General features: G+C 27.3%; 1 protein-coding gene across 2 annotated transcripts in view; it reads right to left on the reverse strand.

The window, feature by feature from the left end:
• Nucleotides 1–22288, reverse strand: part of LOC100197328 (polycystin-1-like protein 2) — a 105773-nt gene that overhangs the window by 19948 nt on the left and 63537 nt on the right. For both annotated transcript variants that reach the window (XM_065804160.1, XM_065804161.1), the window contains 7 exons: nucleotides 20803–20928; nucleotides 19617–19770; nucleotides 19334–19389; nucleotides 13714–13962; nucleotides 12405–13136; nucleotides 9141–9359; nucleotides 151–271 (listed from right to left, as the gene is read on the reverse strand). In XM_065804160.1, the coding sequence (XP_065660232.1) occupies nucleotides 151–271; nucleotides 9141–9359; nucleotides 12405–13136; nucleotides 13714–13962; nucleotides 19334–19389; nucleotides 19617–19770; nucleotides 20803–20928 (1657 nt within the window). The remainder of the gene's footprint in view (nucleotides 1–150; nucleotides 272–9140; nucleotides 9360–12404; nucleotides 13137–13713; nucleotides 13963–19333; nucleotides 19390–19616; nucleotides 19771–20802; nucleotides 20929–22288) is intronic.

Consider the following 22288-nt stretch of genomic DNA (forward strand, 5'->3'; position numbering starts at 1 on the left):
ATGACATCCTCAGTGACATTTTATGCAAGACTAAGACAAGCAAACATTTTTTTATATCCATACATACACACACAAACACATGTATTTGTCTATACTTTAAAAACATTTTATTAATACATATAATATATAAAGTTATAATTATAAATTTACCAACAACAGTAAAAAAGATATTTGATTTGGTTCCAGCATTTCTTCGGCTTCCAGTATTAACTATTATTTGATAAAGATAATTGTCTTCTGGTTGATTATCAAGAAGTGGACAAACACCAATCTGTAATAAATATAATATTTATAATAAAGTTTTTATTTCACTAAGAGTTCTTTAAAAACAATCTGCTGTTTAATTTTGAACTGTTGTTAGCTTTTTGTAAATTGCTTAAAAAAAAATACTTGAAATGTTTTATTCAAAAAAATAATAAAGAAAAGAAAACTATTCATTTATGTCTTTTATGAATGGAAATTATTCTTTTATGTGCTTTCCTCTATCATGTTTTATAATCTCTTTTATCTTAAGACTACACTCTTTTCGATGTTGTTTCTAATCAAATTCTCTTTATCCTTTAGCCAATATTGGTATTGTTGGCAACTTTAATTTTCATCACTTCGAATGGCTCTAGAGTTAATTACTCTGTAGGCTTTAAGGCCCACAACTTTTGCCTTTCTCAATCTCTAACCCAAAGAGTCAACTTTCCAAATCGCCATCTAAAATATTTTACAAATAATTTACAACCTCTACTTGACTTATGTCTTGCTACTAATCCTAGTCAATGCTCAGTTTCTCCACATTTACCTTTATGTACTTCTGATAACGGTTTTATCTCTTCATTCAGAACCCCCCTTTCATCATACCTCTTACAACTACCTTAAAACTGGCTGGGACTCATTCTGTGATTTTCTTTGTGATGGTTCTTGGGTAAAAATCTTTTGTCTTCCACTGATGAATGTGCTTCTCATGTAACTTCTTGAACTCAGGCTGACAAGGGATTTTTTATTCCCTTTTGACAATTCCAATTCAAACCTCACTCTTCACTCTTCTCTACAATTCTAGAGAAAACACATGTCTGTTAACTATGGCTAGAAACCATTGTAAAAAGGCTTTTTCTAATGCCTAAGCACGCTATTCTTAGGTCACAAAATGTCATATTTCATCTAAAAAATTAGGTTCCCGAGACTTCTGAAGAATCTTTAACAGTGTCTATAATAAGAGCAAATCTGCTATTCCACCTCTCTTGGTTCAGATTTTGTCACCTCACCAAAAGACAAAGCTGAATAACTTGCTAATAACTTTCATCAATATCATCTCTTGATTCCACTAGTTATGTTCTACCTGATATTGCCGACAAACAGATTTATCCATTGCTTGACATTCGTATTACTCCAGCTTCTATATCTAAAATGATTTCTTGCTTAGACTTTTCTACAGCTTGTGGTCCAGACAACAAACCTGTTATAGTCTTGCAGAAGTGTTCTCCGGAGCAGTCTTCTTTACTTTTAAAACTTTTTAACAAGTGCTTATCAGAGTCTTGTTTTCTATACTGCTAGAAAGCGGCATTTGTTATCCCTATTTTCAAAAAATCTGGAGAGTGATCTGACGATGTATAAGGTAACATTTTTAAAATTATTGAATCCTTCCTTGCCAATCGTAATAAAAAGTTAACCTCGATGGACAGCACTCTTCTTTTTTTCCTGTAGCTTCAGAGGTTCTTCAAGATTCTATCCTTGGCCCCATACTTTTTTTAATTTACATTAATAATCTCCCAAAAATTCACATATCTAAGGTACCATTGTTGGCTGATAATGCTACAATTTATTTTGGTTTTGATAAGAAGCCAACACTCTCTGTTTGCTTGAAGAAGGCATTTAAGTTTGAAAAAGGTCTCACTTCTGCTACAACATGAGACTCTCAGTGGCTGGTGAATTTAAACTCAGATAAAACTTTTTTCAGCTAACCCTTATTGTAACAACCTAGATCTTCCTATATTTATGAATGGTAATGTGCTTGATGAGTTATCTACCCTTTGTCTTCTAGGATTAACTTTTTCTTTCAATCTTTCTTGAAAACCATATATCAAATCTATTTTAACAAAATTAACATCTGCTAAGGATGCATCTTTTTATTCTGCTAGCCACTCTTTTACTTTGATTAATAGAAAAACCAGATTAATAGAAAATCGATAAATATGAAAAGAACAAACAGGTATAAAAAAGAAACCTTGTAATACCCCAGAAGTTTTTTTTTTTTTCAAACCTGATTCACTCCCAACAAGGCTACTAGCAACCATTATTAAGTTGGGAGTTACTAGAAAGAAAAAAAGTTATAGAGCAAAGAACAGTTGACAGAAGACTTAAAAAGTTGAAAGTTGCATGAATCAGGAAAACATGAAGATAGGAGAGAGTTCTAAAGGGTTGAAGTAAAGGGAAAAAAACTAGACAAATAAAAGTTTTAGAGCATGCAGGGACAGACACAATAAAAGAATAAGATTTTGTTGAATGAAGAGTCAAGTGAGAATGAGTTTTAGTTGATAGAACTAGAGATGATAGCTCTTTTAAGTAGCGACCATGATAGTATTTGTAGAAAAGAGAAAGAGATGTAACTTTACAACAATGAAAAAGAGGATCAAGCTTAGCAGATAAAGTGGGTCCAATTGCTTTACAATGCGTTTTTGGACCTTGTCTAGAAGAGAAAAAGCATTATTAAAAGAACCAGCCCAAATATGACAACAGTATTTTATACAGGGCTGAATAAGAGATTTGTAGAAGTAGAGAATAGAATCAGGAGAGAGAAAATGGTGAGTAAGATAAAGAGAAGCAACCTTAGCAGATGCTAATTTAGCAATTGATTGTATAAATGGTTTCCATGTAAAGTCAGTGGTAAACGATAATCTAAGAAGACATAAAGAAGAGGACTCAGTGAGGGGGTTGCCATTCATTAATATAGGAATGCTGACAGTAACGCAATAGTTGTTTGCAGTAAATAACTGAGTTTTGTTGGAGTTAAAATTTACAAGCAACTGTGAGCCCCAATCTGTTACAGAAGTGAGATCAGATTCAAGATCAGCTGCCTGTTCTGACCGATTGAAAAGAGAAAACTCTTTATCAAGACAGGAGTATAAAATTGAGTCATTAGCAAAAAGAGCTACTTTAGATGTAAGGTTGTCAAGAAGATCATTAATGTAGATAAGAAACAAAACAGGATCAAGAATAGAACCTTGAGGTTTCCTAGAAGTTACTGGAAATAAAGAAGAGTTTTGGCCTTCGAGGATGACTTTAATAAGGCGGTTAAAAAGAAACAATTTAATAATCTCAAAAACGTTCCCAGATACACAATATGAAACAAACTTATGGAGAAGACCAGCATGCCAAACCTTGTCTTAGCTTCTCTGCCACCATCTAATACATGATAAAATCTTTCAATCACAGCAGTTAGTAAATCAGCCGTAGATTAAGAGGAAAACTATATTGATTGTCTGACAGTAAATTATTTGACTCAAGATATAATGTGCGAAATTACCATAGAAGAGTTTATTCGAGATATGACTTTAGCAACGGAAGAGAGATGGAATGTTAGATCTTCTTTTGTTATCAACGCTGTTGAAGATTTTCCAAAGGTCTCTAGAGCCTAACTTCTGAGACAAGATTTAGTGAACTGAGAATAATGGAGCTTAGCATCTGACAGAACCTTTTTACATCAATTTCTTGCAATAATAAATAGCCGTTTGTTCTCAAGGGAGTTGTTCTTTTGAAAAAAGTGATTTTGATTAAATATAGCAGCTGCACAAGAAGGTGAAAACGATGGAATAGATTATGCAGGAGGTAAATTTTTCAGCTGAGAGAGGAAAAGACACTAGTTTAAGGACCCTCACTAAGAAAATGACCAAAAGAATCCCAGCTTTATCGTAGTAGTAAGTTGTGCAATGATAATGTGAGTCCAAAAAGGAAGTACAAGATGAAAGATTTAAAGAGATCCTTGCATGATTAAAACCACCTAAGAGAGAAAAAAAAGAAAATGAACACAAGCTATGATCAGAGACAAGACAGACATCAAGAAGTGAAGTAAATGATTAAGGTTGTTAGAAAAACAAGTCACAAAGTTAACTATCCGAGTAAGAGATTGAGAAATGCAGAAGTTATAGGTTTTAGTGCCAGCAGGGTCAGTGGCATTAGAGCCAAGCCATTCAGTGTGATGAGCATGAAAGTTACTAATAAAAACAATATTGGCAGAAGGATAAAGAGAGCCAATTTATGGTCAATTTGATCAGAAAATCTAAAAGAGCGCAGTCTTATAAAGAAAGAAAACAATAAAGAACAAAGAGAAAGGTGATAGAGTGAAGAGGCACTTTGCGGAAGCACACAAAAAAATGGTCAAAGGATTCGAACCTGATTTCACAACAAATAGGTGAATTGATGCGTATGTATACCCCAAACCAAGCATGTGACTATTGGAGTCTTTGTGAACCAAAGAATAAAACCCATCAACACTAAGATCATAAAAAGGAATAGCAGAATTTAAATTAGTCTCACTAAGAGCAAGCAAGTCTGGTGAATTTTTGCAAGAGGTATAATTCAACTGATGGAAGGTTGCTTCGCAGACCACAAATATTAGTATAAGATATATTAAAACCATTAGATAGTGAGGATGGTTTTTTATGTTTAATATTTGGGATGATTTAAGTTTAAAGAGAACTTGACTCATTCATAGATAAAGCGCTGCCTCCTAAGCAATGAGCTATACAATTGTCTCAGTCCTGTTAATTTTCTTTTCGGAAACCTGACTACCAGCCCGCCTCAAAACCATCAAATTAGGAGGTAACAGATTAAGTTATCAGAGAGAAGTTACTAGAAATGAAGATGAGTAATAACTTTAACGCTCCAGTTATAAAAAAAAATAATTTTTTTTTTTGTTATAATTTACCTCCCCAAGGCCGAGAAGGCCACTACAGTTGAGGAGGCTACTTGTGGTTATAACTAGTGATGTACCAATTAATCGGCATCGACATCGGCTTAATCGGCCACTTTTTGTACAATCAGAATCGGTATCGGCATCGACCTTTTTTTATTAATTTACCAATATGCATTACCAATGGCATTTTAATACTTTTATCCTGCATTTTGATAATTATTAAATAATAAATAATCTAAACTTGATGCATCGCTTAGAATTTTTAGAAAAATTGTTTATTTTGACTTTGTTTACAGGCAAGTTTATTTATTTGGGTCCAAGTATTTGTTTACCAGTATGGATTACATGAAAAAATTTACCCAATTTAAAGCTCTATGGCTTTATATCTTCAAAACTTTAATAGTTAGTTAATTCATCGGTATCGGCATCGGTATCGGCCTTTTCCGATCCATCGGCATCGGTATCGGCATCAGCCAAAAAAGTGTTATCGGTACATCACTAGTTATAACCCTCTCTCAACTCCGAAACACGAACCTCGATGAACAAGGCTACTGCGCAGAGAAACAAGTTGAGTGCGGTACTACGAGGGACGTGGTGAGAATCGAACTCAGAACCTCTCGCTTATGAAGCGAGCACTCTACCACTACACCACTACCGCATTCAATAACTTAAAAACAACTCCAGATAAACCATATGTTAATAACTTATGGAGAAAATCAACATTTTAACTATATCCTTGCTATGTCAAGAGCAATAGCTATTGCTTCATTTAATGCACAATCAAATATCACATGCACAATCGATATCATATGCACAATTGAACCTTTACTATTCTTACTATTTTACTTATTTCTTATTTTATTTTTATTTCAATTAAAAAGTCAGCAAAAGAATAAGTGAAAATCAGAAATAATTTTCAGAAATTTTGTTGGATTTAAGATAAGATATTAAAAGTTTATTAAATAAAGACTTTAAGACCTTTGCTAATAATAGTAAGAAGGATCATTTAGCCTTAATTAGAGGGGTCATAATTAGAAGGGTTAATATACATAGTATTTAAAATTTGAACTACAGATGCTTTTTTCAGCAGACAGAAAAAAAAGGTTCAGTTAAGCATTTGTTAAAATTGTTAAAAGTCTTCTTTACTGATGTAAGACTGTGAGAGGGATGTTGATCAGAAGCCTGAATCCAGGAGATTATGTAGTGGAGCCAATAATAAAAAAAAACACCAAAAAAATAATAGTCAGCTTTAAGATTGTAGTAAAAAAGACAATAATAGAATCTGATGTAGGGGAGGTACAAGATAAAGTTTTTACTAAGATCATAGCTCTAAACCACTTTAAAAAGAAAAACTAAGCATAAACTCAGTTTTTCCTTTTTCCTTTTAACCACTTAACGAACCTATTAATTTTCAAAAGTGTGTCAAAAACAAATCTATTTTTTTTTTTAATTGATTTTACTGTTTTAACCATGCAAAAAAGGAAAATAATAATAATTAATAAATTTTAATATATTTTAATAATTTATGACCTTCCTAATTGACCTTTGAAAACTTGCTCGACATATGTCGAGCATTGCAATATTGCATAAAATTCTTGCAAAATTCTTGAAAAATTGAAGTGAACCTAGTTGCAAACTTAATTTCCTCTATTTCTAAACAATAAAATATAAAGTTGATTTCAATAAATTTATAAATTTATGATTTTATTAAAAACTCTAATTATATAACATTACATAAACTTTCGTAAATGTACATTTATGGCACTGTAAAATTGTAGAGACTAGGCAAAATCACGCATACAAAAATTTCAAATTTTTAACTGTAAAAGTAGTTTTATTACAAGAAACTTTCACGTATTTATAAATAATAAGAATAAAATAAGGCATTCTATAAATTTATGAACATTGAAATAATAGAAAACTACTTGAGATTATAATGAAATTGCAGGCACTTATAAAATTTTCAAAACAATTTTATAAAACCCAATACGACATGAAACTGAAACTTATTCCTTTTCTTTCCTTAGTAACACAATAAAAATAATATAAGACTTTCAATATATAATTACGCTTTATATATATAATATAAGGCTTTAGTTCAGAAAATAAGTTTTTGCAGACTTACGTAAGGTCAACTTTTGTGTGATACTCACGAAAACATGGAACGACGCACAAACCAACATCGCACTCTGAGCACTGGTATCTTGATTCTCTTCGAACTTTTTTTCCTAGCGCATTTCTCTTTTGTGAACAAACAGCACAGTATCTCATCGGTTTATCTTTCTTTTCTGTTGGGGAAACATAATCCAGAAAATGACGACCAGAGAGGCGAAGGGGAGAGGGAGTTGTGCTAGGACGACCTTTGCTCTTCACTGAATTGTCTTTATACGTGGATACAAGAAGATCAATAAGATCCATTCGAAAGTCCAACGGTTTTTTAGTATGTCCAGCTTGCTTATATAATATATAAGAATTCCATACTGCAAATTCAAGAAGATGAAAAAAAATTTTTTGGTAATATTTTTTTCCCCTTTTCCTCATGATAAGGTAGCTAGATAATGACTGATCTACTCGATCGACCCCTCCCATCGTATCATTGTAATCCTTTACAATTCTGGGAATACTGGTAGCTACGCGCCCTCGTTGACATTGAACCATTTCCGAAGAATGAACAGTGGAAAGTAAAGTGACGTCCCTCTTATCCTTCCACTTCATGGTCAGAACTTTTCCACGGCGAAATGCAATAGTCTCTCCTTTCTTCAACTTCTTTGAATTTATTTGAGGGGGCATATCTTTTCTATTTTGCTTGACGGTTCCATATGTGTCAGTTCTATTATTTATCAATAATTCAGCAAGTGCAGGCGAAGTATAAAAATTGTCAGTTGTCAAACAATGACCTTTGTTGAGTAGCGGGTCCATTATAGACATCACAATTTTTGATGAAACTGCAGGAAGATCTTTATACTTTTCATCCATTTGTGTTCCTTTGCCCGTATAAATAATAGTAGACCAAACGTATCCAGTTGAAGACTCGCATAACATATAAAATTTAATTCCAAATCTTGCACGTTTCAGAGGGATGTATTGCACCCAACCGAGTCTACCTTTATAAAGCATTAGACTTTCGTCGATGGTCACGTCACGATCCAGCTTATACAATGTTTTGAATTTATTGCTGAGAAGCTGGTAAATAGGGTAAATTTTGTTCAATTTTGGTTGGGGGTGAGTTTCAGGATTGTAGTCTTCACTATTTGCAAAGTGCAAATATTTTTTTAGTGCCTTGAACCTTTTGAGAGGCATGCACTCTCTAAAAAATGGAGTGTCTAAGAGAGGTTTTTTTGACCAGTAAAGCCAATGACTAGACTTTACTACCAAGCCTTGCAACATTACGAGTGCGAGAAATACACGAATCTCCCTTGCATTGGTATTAGGAAAATCTCTATCGCCTTTCTGCAATGCATACCGATTTGTTTCAGTGACAATAATATTGATTAGTTCATCGTCAAAATATAAATTCAAAAAGTCTAATGCATTTCCATCAGCAGGAATATTTTGGTTGCCGAAAACAAATGGAAACCTAGGATGAGGTATCGTTGGTTGAGGTTCAATTTGCCATGCACGCACGTCTGCAAGCGTAGGCTCATCTTCTTCAGAATCATCGTCTGAGAAACCTTCACTGTCACTGGAATCACTCCTCTCATCGTCAGACGAACTAACATGAACTGAGTCGGTATCGCCCAATAAACTTCCTTCGTCACTGTCGGAATCCATCATATTTATAAGTAACACAAAAAATGGGCACAAATAATTCAACAATGCAGGTTACGCAACAGATAATTCATGCAAAATTATCAATCACTTAAAAAAAAGTCACGAAACAATGCAATGCACTTCCAACCGCCCATGTGTAAACACTGGCGCGTGGCAGTCATAAAAAGAAGAGTTTATCGTACAGGAAGCGCATCAGATATCATAATAACCAATCAGAAGCTTTGCTCGACATATAGCGAGCTAGCTCTCAAAGTATACCAATTTTTGGTAATGCTCGACATATCTCGAGCAAATTTTTTTTGGCTAAAAAAGTTTGCTCGACATATGTCGAGCAAATTCGTTAAGTGGTTAAAGTGGCAGTCAGTTAACATCCTACTGGTCATTTCTTTGTTAATATGCTATCAATAATTTTTTCTGCTATAATTCTTAACAAAAAATAGAACAAAAATAAAACAAAAACATATTTAACCTTTGAAACATCTTTTTTATCCATTTTTCTGGTAAATATTAAACCAATTATCCAAAAAAGAATAATCACTCCCACAGTAACAAGAAGAACATAACCATCTTTTAACAGTGCTAAAGACGGTGTTGGTATTGTATTAGGAGCAACAAAAAATCCACCAAAAGCTGTCAGATGGTTGCATTTACATTTTGTTACCAAAAATGATGAGGTTTCAACATCATACTAAAATTTTGATAAATTAAGTTAAAAAATAAAAGTAAAAAATCAATAAACAATTTTTTTTCAAATTTTCAAAAAAATATTGGAAACTTTTTATCAAAATGTTTAAAAAGATTAAAAAAACTATTTAACAATTAAAACAAAATGTGTTGCAAAATACGCTTGTTGTAATATAAACATAATATTTAATAATTAACAAAAAATTTAAAACCTAAAATAAAAACAAATAAACCACAAAAATTTTTTACTATATTTGTGCATTTATTTTTATTTACCATTATACCTGTGATCTGCAACTTTAAAGGCAAGGTAAATAAGTAAGCTAATTGTGTAAAAAAGCTATTTTTTTTTTATTACTCCTAATTTTAGTTTAGTATTTTCTTTAAATATGATAAAGGTTTTTTTAAAAAGCATTTATCAAGTTTCATTTAATGAAATTCAAAATTCAATTTAAAATTAACATTTTTTTAAAGTTTTTTCAAATTTTCTTTTAATTTGTGAAAAACTTGTTGAATGTTTTCACAAAATCAAAGTAAATATCTACAGAATTTTAAGATTCAAATAGTTTTTAAGAAAACTATCAGTTTCCAGCAAGTTTGTTGAATAAATTTTTTAAGAAACAAATTCATGTTGATTTGAATTAATTTGTTTTGTTTCTTATTAAAACATTATTCTTTATATTTATATAAACTTTCCATTAGCCTGTATAAATGTTAAAAACACTGGTAGTTTTTAGATTTAAATAACGGAATGACATTTATTAATAACCCTTTGCTTGTCAAAGTAGTTATTAAGCAATTTAAAAAATAATGTATAGAGCAGGGATTAAATAAGTTAAAGGAAAATTTTTTTTACTGCTCTCAGCTGAACAGAATTATAACTGTGAATGGAATTATAACCGTGAATGGAGTCAAAAACATATTTGCAATAGTTTAATAACAAAATCTTTTTCAAAATGTTCTTATAGAAAAAACAATATGTATACAAATCAAATACTTGTTTAGCCCAGTTATGCAAGCTTTAATTGTTAGGATCTTATTCTTTTACAAATGGTTTACAAAATTTATTACTTAATATTTTGACTTCATCTCTCTATAGTTAATTTGTTCAGATTAGTAATATAATAGTTCAGAGAATCAAGTGGTTTATTATGAAATCAAGTATATTTTGTTTTGTCTACATTGACTGAAAGTTTATTAGCCTTAAATCATTCATCAACACTCTTTAATTCAAAATTCATTCAAATTCATTCATTTACCTCATATCTTGTAACAAAATTTAAATATCAATAATGGCGAGTAAATTCAAATATCATTAATTCATTAAACTGTGGTTCATAACTTTTTTTTTTTTAAATTCTGATTCACTCCCAACAAGGCTGCAAGCAACCACTACTAAGTTGGGAGTTACTAGAAAAAAAGAATAGAGTAATAGAGCAAGGAAATGGTTGCCAGAAGACTTAAAAAGTTGAGCCAGGAAAACATGAAGATGGGAGAGAGTTCCGAGGGGTTGAAGTGCGGAAAAAAAAGTTAGACAAATAACATTTTTTATAAACACATTTTTTTCCTAATAAATTTCAAACATCTATCTTTGATTATTCTTAAAAACAGTTCAAAACATTTAATGTTCTCACAATATTAAATATTTATTTAAACTTTTACGTTTAATAAATGCGTTAAATGAATTTGAAATAATTAAACTTTTTATAATCAAACACTCAAAAAAAAATTTTTAATACTCTTAATAACGTGTTCAAATGACTTGATGACTTTGATGACTTTGCTTAGTTTTTCTAAAATTTGGCTTCATGTTTACATATGTTTTAGAAGTGCATTATAAGATGTTTTTTTCAAAAAGTGAGAGGGAAGGGGGAAGTGAATAACATAATAAAAAAAACAATAAAAAAAAACAAAACAAATTCAGAATATTTGTTTGATTTTAAGAGCTCAGTTGAAATGAAAGTTTGTCAATAAGCTGGCAAAGAAAACAATTATTTGTATATTTTTAAAACTTACTTCATGAAAAAAACTTTTTTAGTCAATTAACTAAAAAATAAAATATTTAATGTTTTTGACATTAAACATTTTATATTTTAAATGTTACGTATTTTATGACATAATAGTATAAAAGATGTTAAATGATATATTATATGACATTAAAATATTAAAGATGTAAAATCATATTTTATATAACATTGAAATGTAAAATATTTAACATCATATTTTATATGAAATTAGATTATATATATTGTTTTGTGCATTTAGTCACCATTGTTAAACAAACTATTTTTGAATGTGCAATGATTAAAAACACAAAAATTAAATTTAAAAATTCAAAGCTTAAAAACTTTATTAGATTTTTATTATGTATAAAATAAGTTTACCATGCGGGTGTTAGAGATGGGTGGTAGAGGTTAATACTTTATGGGCTGTAAAGTTTACTTTGTTTGAATATGGTAAATTTGCTTTAGGTGGTAAATTTTACATTATTATGGGTAACAGATGATGATTATGCAATGCATTCAATATCTGGTTTCTAGGAAAGAAAAGCAGATAATTTTAAAATTTTACTTAATAGAACTTTTTAAAAATTAAATTGTTATGGGTGGTAAATACCTTGTAAAACTCCAAAAAAAGAGTTAATTTTGAGCAAACAAATTATAATAATATAAAGCTAAGTCTTTTATTTAGAGTATTTTATTTTGGATTAAATTTTATAAATAGATAGCATTCTATTTTAAATAAATAAAGTATTTTATTTTACATAAATTTACTTTCAAAAACTTTTGTTAGATAATACTGACAACAGTGTCATTTTTTTTTCTCTCTGAATTTTTGTTTGGTAACAATCTCATAGAATTTTTACAAAACCTTACACTATTACATTAAAGCATTACACTAAAACTTTACACTATTTTTTAACTTTTTATTTGTTAATTTTTTTGTTAAATAATACAGCTATGATTCACCAAAATTTTATAAGCATATAATAAATAAAAAACACCCAAATAATTATGAATTAAAAAAAACAAATTGGTAATCATTCTACCTGACATCCATCAGACATCCATTTGTTCACATCTTCATTCCAGTAATTACATTCTGCACAAAACGATTTCATTTCATAGTCAAATGTTCCAATAGACTCTGGTTCATCAAAAGTATATGGGTTCACATCAATTTTTTTTTTAGGTACTGGACCAACATATGAAAATGATAAATGCAATTCACTTTTGTTACGGAAAGAGTAGGTAGAGTTCAAAAAATTCCATAAAATTAATGTGCCATCACTAAGAAGACGAACATCTTGATTTCTTAGTAAAACACTTGAAAAATTGCTTTTAACATTGCTTGTTGTATTTGTTACACTTGAATTAAAAACAGTTAAATTATTTTTTGTCATAACAACACCTTGTCTAGCAGAAATATTCAGAACAATATCATAATCAAATTTTGATGCAACTTTTCCATATTGAATGTAAACAATGAGATTCGTTAAATTACTTTCATCATTTCTAAACAAAAACTTTAGGAGTAAGTTACAATCTAATGCTATTGGTAGCTTGACTTGATAAACATCATTAGGCATTGATAATGTTATATTTTTACCAGTCATTTTTTCTGGAAGATTTTTTATTGCAATGTTAATTGGTTGTGAACTGTTACTCACTTTTATTGGATGGCCATTAACATCAGAAATAGAAAGACTTTGAGATTCTGAGAGTATGTTTTGCGATCGATTAGTATCCCATGTGTATGCCATAACTTTCATTCTAACATTCTTCATAAAATGTAAATAAAAATAGAAAAGAAAATTTATGATTAGTTTTTTATAAGAATAGAAAAAAAAATTTTTTTATTAAAAATATATTAATAGTGTGTGTATATATATATAAAAATATATTAATAGTGTGTGTGTATATATAATTTTTATATTAATAGTGTGTGTATATATATATATATATATATATATATATATATATATATATATATATATATATATATATATATATATATATATATATACATATATATATACATATATATATATATATATATATATATATATATATACATATATATATATATATATGTATATATATATATATATATATATATATATATATATATATATGTATATATACATATATATATATATATATATATATATATATATATATATATATATATATATACATATATATATATATACATATATATATATATATATATATATACATATATATATATATATATAATATATATATATATATATATATATATATATATATATATATATGCACACATTATTAATATATTGATATACACATGTATATGTTAAACTTTAAAAAGGTTACATTAATCAGGACTTGTGAGTTTTGAACAGACTCATTAAACATATCTCTGGAATCTGGAAGAATAAAACCTCCATCTGATGAACCAATTGAACTGTTGCTAAAGCCATTCAAAAAATCTTTTTTTAACATAAAACTAAACTGCTTAGTTTCACCTGCAGTTTGATTCTCACCAGGAACTTTGTAAGATTGTGCTGCTATAAAATAGTTTTCCATGGATTTGAATAACTTCGATACCATATTTTTACTGTCCTAAATAAATATTTTTACTGTACATAAGAAAAGTAAAAATAAAAACATTTTATTAAAAAAAAACAAAAAAAAAACATTGTTTATATTATTAAGAACATTCAGAATGTTTTAAAAACATTCAGAATGTTTTTAAAAACATTTTGGTCAATTAAATTTGCGTTTTTGCGATTTTTTTAAAAAACGATTAATTTGTAATTAAATTAATGGTTTTAACTTTCTGACAACATGCAAATGTTGGGCGAAAGTCAAAAATAATTAAAAGTGACATATTTGTTGTCTTAATAATTTTTTTTTTTCCCTCCCCACTCCCACAACACACAATCTCTCTCTCTCTATATATATATCTATATATATATATATATATATATATATATATATATATATATATATATATATATATATATATATATATATATATATATATATGTGTGTATATATATATATGTGTATATATATATATATATATATATATATATAAAAGTCTTTTCTAATTTTAATAAGAATAAACTGGTCTCAAAAATTAGAAAATAATAACTGAAAATTTTTTTTTTTAACTTGAGATACAGTTTCTTTATTCATAACAAGTAAAATTTAATAATTGGGGGTTGGTTGTGTGTGTGTTTTTGTGTGTGTGTTTGTGTGTGTGTGAGGGAGGGGGTGTAGTCAAAATTTATTTTATTATTTATTTTAAATTTATTATATTTAAAATTTATAATTTCTGCTTTATAAGCAACAAATTAAAGTAAATTTGACCTGTTTTTTCTTTTTTTTGTTTAAGAAAAGACTACTCTCCAATTCTTTGTAATATTCTGACTAACCTATTTAGGATGACATGTTTATTTTTGAATATTTTAAGCTGTTTTATTGGATTTCTTACCTCAAAATATGTAAGTGTACATATTTTCAGCTTTCCATTGCACACAGAGCAGAAACAAAAACCCAAACCATTTTTTAAAATAGCGGATTTTTGATGATTCAAGAGAATGTTTGAACAGTTATATCTTTGAAACTGTTTGGAATTAGATGTTAAAATTTTGGGATTGTTCATAACTTATTAAAATCTTTTGGGTGGTGTAAAAATCAGCATAATCTGTGACTTATGGTTGCATTTTATAAAAAAATTGAATCTTTTAACACGGAAAAGATCTATTCACTCATTTGCAAGAGGCAAATATTAGTAACAAATATTTAAAAATTTTATACGATCATCTCTTGACTGTTTGTTTAACAATTGTTGAAGCAGAACGCGTCTTCTCTGTTACGGGTCTCATCACCACAAAAATAAGATTGCAATTAAGTGACAAAAGTGTAGATGATTTATGCTTCTTGCGAGCATAATTTCAAAAAGATGATAGATTGAAAATAATGTGATTTATTTACTTTTTTAAATGAACTAAGTTTATTTTTATTACTTGTGTATTTTTATTATATTTGTACTTATTTTCAATATATTTTTAGTACTAGTGTACTATAAAGTAGTGTAAACTAAAAATACTAAAACATTTTTTCAGTTATAAATGTTTTGAACTCTCTGTTCAAAACATTTTAGATGTGCAAAATTACAGGTAATCGATTTATTTTTTTCCCAAATTACAGATAATTTATATATATATATATATATATATATATATATATATATATATATATATATATATATATATATATATATATATATATATATATATATATATATATATATATATATATATATATATACAGTGTCTCAAAAATTTATCCGACCAAACAAGTTTTTCCCAAAAAAAATGTTTACGCTCTAAATTATGCTAAAAACAATGAATAGCAATACTTACTTCTGTCATTTTAATTCTATTGGGAATAGTATGTTATTTAGCGTTCATATTTTTTGATTCATGCTTCATTTGGTTTATTATTTGTCCTAAAACAAACTTAGTATCAAATAGGCTTGTAAAAAAATTATCCGACCAAGCGATATTTAGGTAAGTTTAATTAATTTTATGTCAAATTTGTTGAAAAATTTTAGCAAATTTTTATACAATCAATGAAATTGCATAACAAAAAACTGTTTTTTTGTAGTAAAAAAAAAAAGTTTCGTATAGAAAAAAGGTTTCATGTTTTTTTAAGTAAAATGGTTGGAAGTAAACGCCACTGGAATGTTTCTCAGAGAAATTTAGCTGTCGATCTAGTCAATCAGGGTAAAACCTATCGTCAGCTGCAGCAAGAGACTGGAATTCCTCATAATACAGTATCCGACATAATGAAGAAGTATAATTTGATCAAAACAACAGCCAAAAAGAAGGGCAGGGTCACAAAAAAAAGACATCTAAAAGTTTTGATAGAAACTTAATTATACAAGTCAAGAAAAATCGCTTCATTTCTGCTCGAAAACTGGCTGAGCAAGCTGAAGAGAATTATGGAATCAAATTATCCCATTTTTTGAGATACTGTATATATATATGTATATATATGTATATATATATATATATGTATATATATGTATATGTATATATATGTATATATATGTATATATATGTATATATATGTATATATATATATATATATATATATATATATATATATATATATATATATATATATATATATATATATATATATATATATATATATATATATATATATATATATTTAGGGTAGCCATTAAAACAAGATTTTTGAAAAAAAATCTGCTTCCACCTCCTAATGTGTTCTATATAATACAAAAACACTAGGTTTAAAAATTTTTTGAAAAATTTTTTGAAAAATTTAAACATCGGGAAGTTCCCTATTATTATTGGAAAAAAAATCTTCAAAAATACTTAGTACTCAAAAGAAGCAAAATTAAATAAAAATTTTTAAAATAATAATAATTTTTTATAACAAAAAAAGTTAAAAAAAATTATTATCAAAAAACTTTATCTATCATTATATTTCCATTTTTCCTAAAAATTTCCAATTTACACGGACAAAAATTTCCCCCATCAAATAATCTTTCATTAAACACAAAAGACAGACCTTCTAAAATTTTTGTTGATAAGTATGAGTAATCTGGAATTTTGTTGTTACTAGAGTGTTGTTACAAGAGTGTTTCCTTATACATGTTTCTTTATAATTTCCCCACCATTTATATAAATATATTTTAAAGCAGATCAGGCAGTGTTAAGTAAAAGTTTATTTCATCAATTCTAAAAGAAAAATTAGTGAATAAAAAAATACGTAAATAAAAACTAAAATGCAAAGCCTGTATTTTTAGTATTGATGAAGAAAACTGAAGGTGTGTGTCAATTTTTCTAGCCTTAGCTAGAAGATCATTCATTCTTCTTTGAAAAAGAAGAATGAATGATCTTCTAATATAAACACAAAGCTGAGGAGTGTAAATTACACAACTTAGAGAATTATTATCTAAACTAGCTTCTTTTACAGCCAATTTCATATTAGCAGCATGAGAGAGACATTGCCAGAGAATTTCATATTAGCAGCATGAGAGAGACATTGCCAGAGAATTTCATATTAGCAGCATTGCCAGAGAGGACAAAGTACACTTTGTCAATCTATTTTATTTTATATCCAGTATGCTGTTAATAAATAAAAACTTAGAATGTTGTGATGTGTATTCCATTCATCAGCGGTGAAACTAAAAAGATCTGCTTTTGCTACATCATTTATAATTTGTAATTTCATTTTTTTATGAATTAGAGGAACAACTGTTTCCATCATATGTTTTCTAGAGAACATGATATATCTAAGTTCAAGATGCATAATTAGTTTGTTAAATCCTTGGCCTGTAACTAAAGAATATGGCTGAATGCCTAAACATATAACTTCTTTAATGAGCATAGTTATTTTCTGAACTCTTCGTTTGTTTGATATCCATTTCCTATACTTATAAAAAATTGCAATCTTACTTAAGTTGATATTTTTAATCTAGAGTAAATGACCACAATATTGCTGTTGTAACCTTTGCTGTTATCATTCTATTTATTGGTTAAAGTAGATCCAATAACATAGCTTTTTTTCTGTGTTAATTTTAACCTTTCTTTCTGTGTTAACCTACTATTCTGGAAAATTTTCCGATGTTTTGCTTTCATATGCCCTCTTAATTTGGATATTGTCAATTTTTATTAAGTTCATATAATAAAGGTAATTTAGGACAATTTTTATAGAAATGCAGCCTTTATGAATTAAAAAATATAAGATCGACAAAAAATAGGCTGACCTAAAATTGTGGTAAATCGGCATCAAGTCAGCTCAAATTTTAATAGCAAGGTTAACAAATTGACAAACGCCAATACTTTTTTTAACTAAATAAACGCTAAAAGTTAGGCTCCTCATTACTTGACAATTACAAAACATCTGATCTTAGATTCTCCAGAAGATATAATCAGACTGCTATCAACTTTTTCTGATAAAAAAAAAGGTTCTGGTATTTCTTAATAGTTTGATTAAATAAATTATTTTCTACTTGTACTGATAATTCAAGAAAATGAGGAAAAGCAGCCAACCATTTTGAAATGGAAATAGTTTTAAATTAAATAAATACTTATTATAGTTATGTATTTATAAATTTTTATTATACTTTTTTTAACTTTGATTTAGTTGTATTTTTTTACTTTGATTTAGTTGTATTTTTTTACTTTGATTTAGTTGTATTCTTTTACTTTTGATTTAGTTGTATTTTTAATAAATTCATATTTGAAAAACAATAAATTCACTGCAGATTTTTTGAAATATTAACAATCAAGAAAATTTTAATTTGGTTCCATTAAAAAAGTTTTATTTTTAATTTTTATTATTTTGTGTTTCATTTTTACTTTTTATAATTTCATGTTTGATAAATACTTTTTATTATTTTGTGTTTTTTATTAAAACTTTAACTATAATAATTGAATAAGAAATTTTAAATTTTTTATGTATATATATAACTATAATTTGAAACTCTAGAGATACACTAATAAAAAATTTGAAACAAAAAGAGACACTTTAATAAGAAGGATACATCTATGTTAGCATTTACATTTAAAGTTTCTTTTAACTGGCTCATTTTAAAAATAAAAAACTTATTTACTAAAATCAATAATATATTATTTTAATTAACTAATATTTATTAATAACTAACATCCATTAATATATATTATAATAATGTTAATAATATCTAACATAAGGTAATGTATATTATAATTGACTAATATTTATTAATAATTAACATACGTTAATGTGTATTATAATAAACAAATATTTATTAATAACTATTATAAATTAATGCCTATTATAATTAACTAATATTTATTATTATTTAACATACAATTATTACTTTAATTATTACTATAGATAAAATAAACACTTTTAAGCATATTTTATATAATATAATAAGTATATGGTAAAAAAAAATTATTACTTCTACATTTGGTTTTGCTGTTGATATTATTGTTTGAGATGTTGGAAAAACCACACCTATAAATATTTAATTTTCATTAATTAAAAAAACAAATTAATATTAATTAAAAAGTAAAATTTATTTGTTTTATTATTAATAAAACTAATTTTATTTGGGGCGTATATAATAATAACATATGGTAGTGGTGTAGTGATACAGATTGATCAATTCATAAGCAAGAAGTTCAGAGTTTGATCATTTTGAGAGGCGAATAACAACAACAAAAAAAATATGTGATACTAACCTGGTGTAATATAATCAAAATTAGCCTCAAACAAATTTGATATAGAATTTACAAATGGCTGAGTCATGGTTTCAAAGCTGTCAGCCCCAACAACTTTAAGGTTCTCTTTTGTAAGGAGATCAGCTAGCTTCATAACAATATTTGCAGCTTGGTTCTATACATTAAAAAAAAATTTTTTCACCACTTTATTTATTATAGCTTCAAGTTTTTTTTTTAATACTATCTAAATTTAGTTTTAACATTTTAAATGTTTGTGCAAGAACTTGTTTTTTAATTTTTATAATCATATATTATTAAGCAAAACTAATATATTGTTTAGGCTTTTGTTATTAATTATTTTGTTAAGTGAAGATTAACAATTAAATGAAGGCTAACAATTAAGTAAAAGTTTAGAATTAAGTGAAGGCTAACAATTAAGTAAAAGTTTAGAATTAAGTGAAGGTTTACAATTAAGTGAAAGTTAACAATCAAATGAAAGTTAACAACTAAATATAGGTTAGCAATTAAGTGAAGGATTATTAACTAAATGAAGATTAAAATTTAAGTGAAAATAAAATGTTACTATAATTAATGTAAAAAAAAAATGTTTGAAGTTTTTTTTTTAAATATTGTTAAGTCAAAAAAGTTTTGCTAAGTCAAAAAAATATTATCAATTCAAAAAAATTACAAAGGTTTTTTTGTCAAAAAAAAAATTCCCTTATACTTTCTTCTTATCTGCAAATATTCTGATTAGAAACATGAAAACTTTGTTGTGTTCTTTAAAAGAGCATATCGGAGAGTTCCAAGTAAAATAGGCATTTTACTATTTTTGAAAATTAAATTAAGATTTAAAAAATGCATTTATGTTGCAACAGTTTTATTTTGTTGTGCTTAGAGGGTTTTTTTAATTGTTTAATTTTTTAATATTTAACATTGTATTTATAACTATTGTTACTTTATATCTTTTATATTGGTAATATCTGTTAAACAGCAACAAGATATTTATTTTCTTTTTTATATCATACAATAATATTATTATAATAATAAGTATAATAATAATAATAGTAATAATAATAAAAAATAAAAATAAAAATTCATAACTGTTATTAGCTTAATAACAGTGTTGCAGCTAGTTCATAACAACAGAAGAAGTTGGACTAAAAAGACAACTTAGGAATATACTTGTTTTATAAAAAAGTGTAAACACCTGAGATTGAGGAACCAGCTCCACTGGGTTTTGTGAAGATAAAGCTAAAGCATCACCTATAGATTTGAATGAATTCATATCACTAACAGGAGTATTGCTAAGTAAATCAATCATTTCAGTGCGTGCCTATAAAAGATATATTCATATACATAAAATAAAAATACTCAGTATTAAAGTATTTTAAAAATAAACAAGGGATTGCTGGTTACATTTTACAGTATATTAACTTAATGGCATACTTCACCGTATACTTGGTATACTAAAAATTAGTTTACAGATAAGTATACCTGTTGACTTACATTTGTGAAATACTTGATAATTTAATAAATATGACTTATTATGATTAAATTATTTTTTTTTTAAATTTTTTAATGTTTTTATTTTAGTTTGCTAAACTGTTAAAGTTTTATACCAATAAATTTACATAACATATATTGGATTTTTTTGTACTTGTTTTTATTTATTATATAGATTTATGTGATCTGAAGTAAAACAAATAACAATATGATCTCAAATACCTCCGAACATTCAGTTTTGGAAGAAATTATTGTAGCCTGCTAAATTAACTATGCTAAATTCATACTAACTTCATATAAACAAAGATGACATCGAAATAATAGATAAATTATATATAAGGATATTTTTCCATACAGGATTATCTTATACATCAGCTGATTTTTCTACTTGGAAGCGATATCATGCTAATCTTAGACATTCTTATAAGCCTTCATCTAGTAAATTAGTGTGCGCTTCTACAAAGATGCATTAAATTATGAAAAATGCACACACAAAAAATGTGTTGATAGTTCTGAATATGTAAGTACTGATGGATTTCACTGATGGATTTTCCAACATTAATACAAATTATTAACTATTTAATTCATATATAAAAATCATGACTGATTGCTTACAAAATTGAGCCTACTGGTCAAGCGCAACAAACTGGCATTAATACTGCAAAATGCAAAGTTGGATATTATTAAAAAAAAGTATCCAAAAATATTTTGCAGCCCATACAATAGGCTGGGTGAATAAAAATGAACAATTTACTCAGTAAATGCTCAGCTTTGCGGAATAAAAACTTAAATAAAATTGTTGAAGTTTTTATTCACGTAAAGCTGACCAATTACTGAGTAAAAGCAATTGCTTTTTTTTATTCACCCAGTCTAATCAATTTTATTGTAAAAGATATTCGCTTCCTTTCTGAATTTGTGGATGTTTTAGCAAAGCCTGGAAAACTGAAAGCCTTTGTTAAGCAAAAAACATCTCTTGTTGATCAATTTGATGTTAATCCATAGAAAATTTATTGAAGATTATAGTAACAACTCCAAAATAAAAGTGAACACAATTTAGTAAAACAGAAGCATTATCTAAAAATAATGTTACTTCAACCATTTCAGTGTAACACACTAAGGAAATATGAATAACGTTAATGACGATAATGTTAAGATGCAGCACCATCATCTTCATTATCACCCACATTTGC

The sequence above is a fragment of the Hydra vulgaris genome, chromosome 08, assembly GCF_038396675.1.
Source record: "Hydra vulgaris chromosome 08, alternate assembly HydraT2T_AEP".
Classification (NCBI taxonomy): Eukaryota; Metazoa; Cnidaria; class Hydrozoa; order Anthoathecata; family Hydridae; genus Hydra; species Hydra vulgaris.